This window comes from Nicotiana sylvestris, chromosome 5, assembly GCF_000393655.2.
Source record: "Nicotiana sylvestris chromosome 5, ASM39365v2, whole genome shotgun sequence".
NCBI classification, from domain to species: Eukaryota; Viridiplantae; Streptophyta; class Magnoliopsida; order Solanales; family Solanaceae; genus Nicotiana; species Nicotiana sylvestris.
This window is the reverse complement of record NC_091061.1, coordinates 64,487,778-64,498,022: the sequence shown is the minus strand read 5'-3', so window position 1 is coordinate 64,498,022 and position 10,245 is coordinate 64,487,778. Positions and strand designations below refer to the sequence as shown.

Sequence of the window (10,245 nt, the reverse complement as noted above, 5' to 3'; positions counted from 1 at the left end):
TTTTGGAAAAGCAGAAAAGAGTAGTTTCTCCCCAAAAGTATTTTTCTGAAAAGCACTTTTGGAAAAAATACACTTAAAATCACTTCTGAAAAGCTTGGCCAAACACCAATTGTGGCTTAGAAGTAATTTCAAACTAAATAGCTAAACACAAATTGCTTCGTACCAAAAATATTTTTGAGAAAAAATACTTCTCAAAATAAGCTAATTTTAAAAGCTTGGCCAAACATGGTATAAATCCCTAATTACCATCTCTAGACTTCTAATTAATGTAATATTCATATTCCAAACGGGCTTAACTGTCATAATATTGAACTTCAAGGTCCCCTAATGTGTTTTCCAGACCTAAACAGCAGGAGTTCATAGCTTCGCCGGCGACGAATCACCGTTACTGTCCGTGGCTGTCATCCGCCGATGGAACACCACCTCCGGAGGAATTTGGAGATCAACGAGAACATCAGGCCTCAAGCTCTCTTACAAGCCCTCTCTCTCATCGTCAACCCTTCAACCTCCGACTCCACCCTTTCATCCATACTCAAAACCCTAACGCTCTCTCTCAAAAATCCTAATACTAATCCTTTTCTCAGCCACCACATTCTCCGCCTCTTCTCTCTACTTTTCCATCACCGTCTACAGCTCCCTCACAACCTCATCTCCACCGTCCGTGAATTCTCTCTCCTCCCTTCAACTTCCGCGCGCTCACTCGCCGATTCCCTCGCGTGTCTCTCCATCTCGGATATCAACGTCAACGATGAATCGACATTCCTCTCACTCGTTCTTCGTCCCTGTATTTCTGTTCGCCATTGGTTGCTTTTGAATGCGAGTAAATTTGACATACGGCCGTCGGTTTTGCTTACGGTTCTGCTAGGATTTACGAAGGACCCCTATCCATACATTCGTGGTGTTGCTTTGGATGGATTAGCTGAGTTGTGCAAGTGCATTGTTGTCGAAGATGAAAGTCTCATCCACGGTTGCTATTTTCGAGCTGTTGAGTTTCTGTTTGACTCCGAGGACTCAGTGCGATGCTCTGCTGTTCGTGCAGTAAGATCTCCGAAAGCTGAATAAGTCTGATGTGTATATATGAATTATTTATATCTTAGTAGAAAATTTATAGAGATCCTTTAGTGTTAAAGAATTCAAAATATTGAATATTAGCATGAAAAATAGGTGCAAAAGTAGCGTAATGGATATTTGAGATTGTATGACCGAACCAACTAGCTTGGATAGAGGCATAATAGCGTATGTAGGTGTTTCTATTGCTGTAAGTCATGATGAGGCTCTTATTTATCTATTTTATTTTTGATAAAAGTATGATGAGGCTCTTGCTAGAAAGATGTTTATTTGCGATTGAATAAAACTTGTTCTTGGCCAGTTTCTATATTACATCCCATTGCAACTAAATTATATGTTCTTCTTTGGTTAATTATGTTGCAATTATGAATTTTTGTCATGTGTCAGAACTGGAATAAACAAGTGTTGTCAAATAGTACTAGTTATCTTCTGTAGTAGAATTAAGTTTGTGACAACTTAACTCTGGCTTTTACCTTTTTTACGCCAAGTATTGTTGTGGATTTCATCCAGATGACTGGATTCTGCTTGTCAAATACACCCTTGTTTTGTATTTATAGGGCCAAAAGATTATTGAAAAAACATGTGTTTACTTTTAAAACAATAAACATTTTGTATACTGTAATGAGGGTTAGTTTTGTCATTTGAGTATTTTTAGTCCATGTATTACTAAAATCCGCATTCTTATTTCACATTCTATCCTGCATAAAATGATGTACACAGATTCCTACATAACTTATGCAACTATTGTTTATGAAAACAACAAAAGTAGGAAGCAAACCAACATTAAAATAATGTTGGATTTTATCTGGAGATTAAATCTCCTTCCTAGACCAACCAAACAACCCTTAAAGGTTTCGTGTTGAAATAAAATGCTGAAGTTTTTGTTTTAAGATACACAAGGTCTTTCTTGTTGTTCAATGGGTTCATTTTCATGTTCATTTTTGTTTATTGTTGAAATTTTCATGTACATTTGTTCCTACTTATTGTTGCATTAAATTTTCTCTGCTGTAGGAAAATTAACGTCTGAGGATCAGAGACTTTCCTGCTTAGAGGATATTTATAATCAATGACTAATTCTTTATTCCTGTCACTGATCCAGGTTAGTGCATGCGGGCAGTTAATTGTGGCATCTAAACAAGAGAGAAGTAAAAGGGACTGGTCTGATGCATTATTTCTGCAGGTATCTTTTCCATTTAACTCTCTGATTGGGTGTTACATGAAATTCATCTCTGTTAATATCTCACCCTTGCCACCCTTCGTTTGAAAATGGAATAAGGTATTTACCTACAGAAAAGAAAAGAAGGAAACACAGGAAGTAAACTTAATGGTAATTATGATGCTTCTAGAGGAAGATGGCACCCAAATTGGTCCCATAATGAAGAACTTGAAAAATATTAATAGAGATTTAATATTTGTAATGAGTCATTTTGCATTTACTGTATTAGGTTCTGGAGGGAGATCAGAAGAAACCGTTGGAGATACTTCTCTTGTTAATTTAACAATTATGTTGCCGTGAGGTGTCTGAGTCTTGCCATGATCATCTTGTGAATCAAAATTGTGTGAAACCGAATTAGCCAGCATGTACTCTCTCACTCTCTCTTCGCGTTTTTCTAATTTGTTTCAACAGTACCTGGTAGATGCTTCAAATGTATGAGTATAAGATGTTTATAATAGTGTTTTTATCTTGTTTTTGTGCAATGGTCATATAAACAATAATGCAAGATATCTTTTTGATTCACCTTTCTCATTCTACATGATATGCTTGCAGCTATGTTCAATGGTGCGAGACATGAGTGTCAAAGTCAGGATTGAAGTTTTTAGTGCCCTAGGGAAGATTGAAATTGTTTCGGAATATATTCTGTTACAAACACTATCTAAGAAAGCTTCATCTGCAACAAAAGAAATGAATTTTCCTGGCCAGTATGCTGATAAAATTTTCAGGATACCAGCATCGAGTGCTAGTTTTGCTTTTCTACATGGGCTGGAGGATGAATTTAGTGAGGTAATGTTTTTTTGTTGTTGCCATGTTCCGAGAGTCACTTCTCTTTCTCTTTCTCTAATTTTAGAAACTTTACAATAAGGAATATGCAAGTATAACTCTCTTTTGCTTAATTGAAGGTAAGAGAATCTGCTTGCCGAGCTTTGCAAACATTGGCTATCCTTTCTGCTGATTTTACTAATGAGGTTGTGAACTTTCTAATGGACGTACTTAATGATGATTCAACGGCTGTAAGATTACAAGCTTTAGATACTATGCATCATGTGGCAATGGTTGGCCAGCTAAAGGTGCAACAAGCGCATCTGCATATGGTAAATCTTTGATCCATCTTGAGGCCTTTGTTTGATTGATCCTTGATTCCTTGTTGAGAGACAGGCAAGTGTGAATACCTTGCCTGCATCTCATTCAAATTTTACACCTGGACCGCATCTTGCTATATTGCTGCATTTAGTGTTTGTTTGTCAGCGTGACTGAACATAGTACAACTTTAGCAGTTATGGAATAAACTGGTTAAAAATAACATCTCATCTTGATAATTGAGACTGGAATGCTGGTCAAGTCTTGATTTATCCCTTATCCCTTTCTAATATAGCTATGCTTGCTTAAACATCAAGAAGTTGATGTGTTTCTCTTTTTAATTTGACTGTTCGAGCTACTTACAAAGGAAATGTTGACTACTGTAGTGTTGAAATACATAATACTGTATTTTCTTTTGCTCATTTGAAAGAAAGACTGTTGCGGTTTCTTCTAAACTTTTTATTTGTGGTTTTACAGTTTCTTGGGATTCTACTTGACAGTCACAGCTTGATAAGATGTACAGCGAGGAAGGTACTAAAACTGACAGAACTACCGAGCTTGGCTATGTTCAAAATGTGTGTAGATGGACTTATAAGAGATTTTGAATTGTATCCACAGGTATGTTGCAGAAAGATTGTTTTACATTGCTATTCACAGAGCAGTTAAATCCATACATGGTTAGGGTGTCAATTTTGTCGGTGACAAATGCTAATCGACAACCACCATTCAAGATGAAGCTCGAGATTCTAAAAGGCCTAGCAACCCAACTTGATTCTTTCTGCTTCTCTCCTTGATGGGAATTCAAACAAGAAGAAAATTCCATTTAATCCTTTAACTTAAACTCCAGCCAGAATTTTCCAACTTCTGCCAGCCTCCTCAAGTGACCTTCTCTCATTTTATCCTCAGAGTGTGCTACTTGCGCTTTGTGCGAATGTGGTCATTTTAATCTTGTCTAATCTTGTAACCACAAAATATGAACTTATCACAAGCTATTCTATCAAGAATTTTTATTGTTCAATAATGTCATACCAATTCTCCCCCAATTATGAGACTTCGAACGAATTGTCCCTACCAAGACTAAGGTTCTTCTCCCCATTGTAACCAGATATTTTTAATAGTATCACCGTAAACAAGGCTTAAATAACTCAAGTGACTGCAGAAATACTGCTACCTAAAGGACAACAATGATAGAACGAATGATGTATGAGAATGGGACTAAAAGAAAATAATTCGGATCAATAATGGCAAGAAAGAAGGTACTTCTCCCACGAGCGCTTTGATTTTGTAAAATCAATAATAATCTTCTAAATTTTTTAACAGAGAAATAGAGTAAGAAAAGCATTAAAGAAATTTACCTCAGAAAAAGATATTTGCTTTTCCAAGCAAACAGAACTTGCAATTGATAATGATGGGACAATGTCCTTTTTGGTAATTGCTGACTTGAGCTGAGGTATTTGCTAATTGCTGAGTTGCAACTGAGATGTTAAATAGAAGGAGATGTTAAAGTTTTATATCAATCTTTAGGTTGGGTTCAGACTCAACTTTCACCCATTGACCCAGCTTTGTGCATTCATTTATGGTGCTTTATTTTAGGAGAAGCGGAATTGTTGCTTGAAATCCCAATTTGAGGATATCCCATTTATGATATTTCCTTTTTACTTTTAGTAGATTATTTACCTAGATATGGGAAGCTAGGATACATTTGTTATCTAATTATTGTTCTGACTTTGCTGAAAATTTTATTTATCAGGATGAAACTGAAGTCTTTTCCGCTTTGTTCATGGTTGGTCAAAACCACGGAAAGTTTTTAGTCAGCTTGATTAATGAAGTTTCCCAAATGGTAAGTATGGATCCCTGTATGATCCAGTACGTTAGTTTTTTTTTCTTCAAAGTTCCAGTACATTAGTTCAAGTGATCCTTTATGGACAATTCTAGAAATGCATGTGGAGCTTCTTTGTGTGCTGTAGATGTTACGAGTTCTATATATCAGCCTTTTCAACTAATTGATAACTTTCTTTTATTTTTTTAATATGGTTTTTGGTCAAAATCCCTGTTCTTACCCTAATCTAGACACATGAGTTAGTTTCTCTTTTGCCACTGTTTAATAAGTAATCATGTTGAACATGAGTGCTTATAATTGTTTAATTCAGCAGTTCAGATTCTGAAAAATGACATTTCTAACCAACTAGAAAGAAAGCCTAAAAATCAGAATAGCTATGCAGGACAAAAATATTCTGAAAGCTCTTCAATTTCCTTACATGTGCAGTTAAGATGTCTAAGTTGCCCGTTTTTAAATGACCTATTGCACATTTCACACCACCCAAAATAAGTCGCTTACCTTAATACATGTATTTTTGTAGGATAGTGTCATGCATGAGACTCCTACAGAACCCTACTTATTTTTTTACTTTTGTTAGTTACATATATCCACACAGATGATATAACTGTGTCAAATAAACTGAAAAACTCATAAACAAAGTGAAAGATATGATCTGACAGCATTTCTGGCATTTAAAAACAGAACTTATGGAAACGTCTTATTTTAGATCTAATCACCTTGATTCTTTGTATTCTGGCTATTTCACTTATATAAGTTTTTGTAGTCACCATGTAATGTTTGTGCAGGTAGAGCCCTCTTCTGGAGGTAAGTTGGGTTATGACAATGCGAGAAAAGCTTCATATTTAGTGTTAGCCACCTCTGCGCCAGTCTCAATGAAGCAGCAAACTTGCAGCATTCCACCAAGAATATTCTCTTATGCAGTCACGCTATTAGGGAGAATCACTCGTAGTTTGGCTGAAATAGTTGACCAGAGAACACTTTTGACTTATCTTTCTTATTGCAGTAGATTCACATTTGTTTCTGCATCGGAGTTTTTTAAAGTGGAAAAGCATCTGGAGGGATGTGATGTGCAATTGATACAAAGATGTGAAGTTATCTCTAATTATCACATTCGGAGGAAATTACAACTGAAGGAAGCAGAAAGCTCGCTTTTGGACTTCCAGGTTGAGCAGAATAAAGAGATAAACTGTGTGAATATCATCCTTCAGGCGGTAATAGACATTTGGCCATCGCTGAAACTTGGATTGATTGATGAAGTAACTCGAACATTGAGGTTGCAATTCTTTAGTATCAAATTATGACTACCCGTTAATGCAACTGTTATTTTTGTTTCATTTTATTATTTTGAGTACTTGCAGGAATTCCTATAATTGTTTATAGAAAAAAGTTGCATTCTGCTGCAATGATGGCTATCCTTTCTAGCATATCTTGCATGTTGTAATTTGTTGGTATATTCCAGTCAAGGTATCTAATATTACCCATTAGGAGTGGCAAACGGGCGGATCGGTCGGATATGGTTCGGGTTGAAAACGGATAATGAAAAAACGGGTGAATTATCCAGCCCGACCCATATTTAATACGGATAAAAAACGGGTTAACCGGCGGATAATATGGATAACTATATTATCCATGACTTCTTACGTATGATCACTTTTGGGAGAATTCTTAGTCTCCCTAACTTGAGGAACCCCCAATTTGAGGCTTTACAAATGTAAAAGTTAGACTCATTGGTTATCCATTGGCTATCCATTTTCTAAATGGATAATATGGTTCTTATCCATATTTGACCCGTTTTTAAATAGTTCATTATCCAACCCATTTTTTAATGGATAATATGGGTGGTTAACTGTTTTCTTTGAACCATTTTGCCACCCCTACTACCCATTGCTAATGTTTCTCAATTGTATGGTTTCTGCAGGAATTTGAAGGCAGAATTGGCAATGATATCAGATAACAATCACAGCGGTGAGTTAGTGTTTGCTTTGCTATATATAGATGCTTTGGAACGACTTGGACACTTATGTTCACACTTGATGTTCTCCAAGGAGTTCTACTGCCATAAATGGGGGAAATTGGACTGCTCTTTGGGAAAACTCGACAGATGCCTGAGGGATATGAGGTATAAGTTCATAGGTTTAAGCAAAGAGGACAATGTTCTTATCTTAGAGTTAATAATTGCAAATGGTATATTGACACTTTGTAAAATGGAAGCCTGTGCAGACAAGACTACTCTAAAGAAATTACATTCTGTGATGTCTTGTATTGAACATATTTGTGGAGAAGGATCCACTGTATCGTCCAGTTTTGTGGTTGAAGTTCAAAAGTCATTGAGTGAGATTGATACCACTAGTTGTCCGATCTTGGATAATCCATATCTCCTTCTGAAGTCACTTGAGCATTTCACTCCAAGCAAGGTAGTTTCTTCGGGAAGTCTCAAATGTATGGAAGCTGAACTGCATTTTCAAGGCAATGACTTTCAAAATCCTCTTCCTTTTATCTCTGGGCTGCCTGTTGGTGTATCCTTAGATATCACACTCCATAACATCTCGAGTGAGAATAGGCTGTGGATAAAAATGAGTCTCGAAGAGAAGTTAACTCAATTTGTTTTCCTGGATTTTCATGAGTTTGAAGGGCACAATGAAGTAAGGAAATTCACGTTTGTTGCACCCTTCTATCAAACCCCCAGGGCAAACTGTTTCTCATTGAAGATCTGTATCGTTTTAGAATGCATGTCTGACGATGATCAGTTGTTCAGGAGCTGTGGAGGTCCTAATCATGAAGTTGCTCATCTCTGTGAAGAAAAAGAAGTCTATTTTTCCGTCGTTGTTAGGTAGTTGTTTCGATTTGATCAAGTCTGGCCAAGAGACTACTCTAGTTTTCTGAATTATGCTGCTCACTGGCAAATTCGGGTAAAATCAGTTGCTGGATTTACACAATTTTCTCCTTATCAATTTTGTAATTACTGTGGATTACGGATTACCCCACAGAACAAGAGGTCTAAGTGAGCAACGTGATCACAATGAGACCAAGTGGCAGAGCAGGAGTAGAAGGAGGTTCACAGTTCAGAGCTCAGACCATAACAAGGCATTTAAAGTATTGCTGTACTTCAGAAATTGCTTGGTGCTAACTCAACATGCCTGAACTTGTTTCCTTTTTGTCATCTAGGCATCATGTTATCGAATATATTATTCACCTAGTTGTATCGATATTGTATATAGTGACCTAGGTTAAGCTTGTAACGTTACTTATGACATTTTAAATTATTGAATTATTGATTAGTTTGTACTTAAATATTAAAGGAACAAGAAAAGAATACAGGCTACATTAATGATTTCTGAAGTTAGCCCCGAATCTATTATGCTGCTCCAATTTTGTCCAGTAGAAGATTTGCTAATAAGCTTAGTGCTAGATACTCTTAAATCGTAGTCATTTTAAATATACTTAAACTATAAAAGAATCTCAAACTCGATCTTGGTTTTAGCAGAAAAAGAATATACTTAGGGTGTGTTTGGTATAACGGAAAATATTTTCTTGGAAAACAAGTAGTAATCTTATTTATTTTCCGGTGTTTGATACGCAAATTAAAGAAATAACTTCTCAAGAGTATTCATAAATAATTTAGATACAATAAACATGAAGCCATAAAATTTCGAACCAACAACCTTCCGAACCCACAAATTTCATAAACTTCCAAACCACTAAACTTTCGAAAGCGCGAACTTTCGAATCCGTAAACTTTATAATTTCTAAACCCGTAAACTTCCAAACGCATAAACCTCAGAACTCATAACTTTCGCAAGCGCTGAAATATGATATTTAATTTTGGACCAGCAAATGCTTCTGGCATTTTACTTGAATTATCTTCTAAGTGAGGATCATATTAATGATAATTTGATTCATATAGCATATTTTTCAGTTGTTTATTCCATCCCCCAAATGTTAGAAAAACTAACATATATTCTCAATCTTCTTTGGGAAACATATCTTTGTGCATTGTGGTAGAGAAATTAATCATATACCACACATCAAAAGATAGTAAAAGTATTTGGTTTCTGATCCTAAACCAATTGTGAGGGAGGACTTATCATATATTGTTGGTCTGATGCATACAAGTGTTGCTATATGCAATTTAGAAAATCTTAGACCAACACATGAAGCTTTGTTCTCATAAGAAATGGTTTAACCATTAATAGAAAGTATTCAATGCTAAACCAGCTTGGATATAAACCAACATTATCAAGATGAACTGTCTTGATTTCATAATCTGAAAGTTATGCTCTTAGTTGAGAAAAGCAATTTCAAATGTCAAACTGCAGGTTAACAATGAACACACATGTAACCATCTTATATATGCATCTATAAGTGGTTCACATGATAGGTGAATGAGCCCATATTCACCTTTATATATTCCAGAATTCAGGGGTTTTAGTTTCAACTTTAGCCGGTATAACCAATTTATTATGAGAACAAGCAGCACAAGAGAATTATTGAAGAATCTTCTGGTTCTTCAGTATATGCTTATCAGAATTCTCAAATAGCTCATTTAAAAATGGCAAATGAAAACTTAAATTTATCATAGCATGTGCTATCTCTTAGTAAACTTCTAGTTTACTATGGCGTAAACTTTTGCATTAGTAAACTTCTGGCTTACTATGATACATGATGTAGTACAAATTAAAGATATACATATTATTTTAACCCCTATGATTGTGGAAACGTGAAGATTTTCAATCTTCCAATCATTTGTAGTCTCAATATGATAGCCAGTTGTATTAGTAAACTTCGGATTTACTACAACATATGTTTTGACCATAATCATATAATATGAATGACAAATTTGCATATAAGCTCTTCGAGATCCTTCAATTTATTTTTCACAATCAAATATTATTCAAACACTACTTGTATCGTGTGTCTTTTAGACAAACAGTTAGCTGTCACGACCCCGGTTCGCCCTCCGTGAACCATCGTGATGACACCTTGTCTCTACGACTAGGTAAGCCTAGCAATGCGGAAAATAAACCAATTTGTGGAAGACATA

General features: G+C 35.7%; 1 protein-coding gene across 8 annotated transcripts; it reads left to right on the top strand.

Moving 5' to 3' along the window:
- The first annotated feature begins 284 nt into the window (after positions 1-284).
- LOC104222546 (protein SIEL) lies at positions 285-8,543 on the top strand. Of its 8 annotated transcripts, none has more exons than XR_011407590.1 (10): positions 285-1,038; positions 2,168-2,248; positions 2,837-3,070; positions 3,187-3,378; positions 3,842-3,982; positions 5,115-5,204; positions 5,990-6,477; positions 7,123-7,169; positions 7,253-7,323; positions 7,416-7,551. XR_011407590.1 is itself a non-coding variant. In XM_009773786.2 (9 exons), the coding sequence occupies exons 1-9, from the start codon at positions 412-414 to the stop codon at positions 7,468-7,470; spliced, it is 2,100 nt and encodes a 699-aa protein (XP_009772088.1). In that variant the 5' UTR covers positions 285-411; the 3' UTR covers positions 7,471-7,612. The 8 variants fall into 8 exon arrangements, 5 of the variants coding, with proteins under 5 accessions (XP_009772088.1, XP_009772087.1, XP_070030524.1 ...); XR_709954.2 differs by having other exon boundaries at positions 286-1,038; positions 7,250-7,323; XR_709955.2 differs by having other exon boundaries at positions 286-1,038; positions 7,250-7,323; positions 7,425-7,512.
- Positions 8,544-10,245: the final 1,702 nt, after the last annotated feature.

Coding starts and splice junctions, on each gene's coding strand:
- LOC104222546 (XM_009773784.2), top strand. CDS start 412: ATGGAACACCACCTCCGGAGGAATTTGGAGATCAACGAGAACATCAGG. Junction 3,071..3,186: donor TGGAGGATGAATTTAGTGAG/GTAATGTTTTTT, acceptor GCTTAATTGAAG/GTAAGAGAATCTGCTTGCCG. Junction 5,205..5,989: donor TTAATGAAGTTTCCCAAATG/GTAAGTATGGAT, acceptor ATGTTTGTGCAG/GTAGAGCCCTCTTCTGGAGG.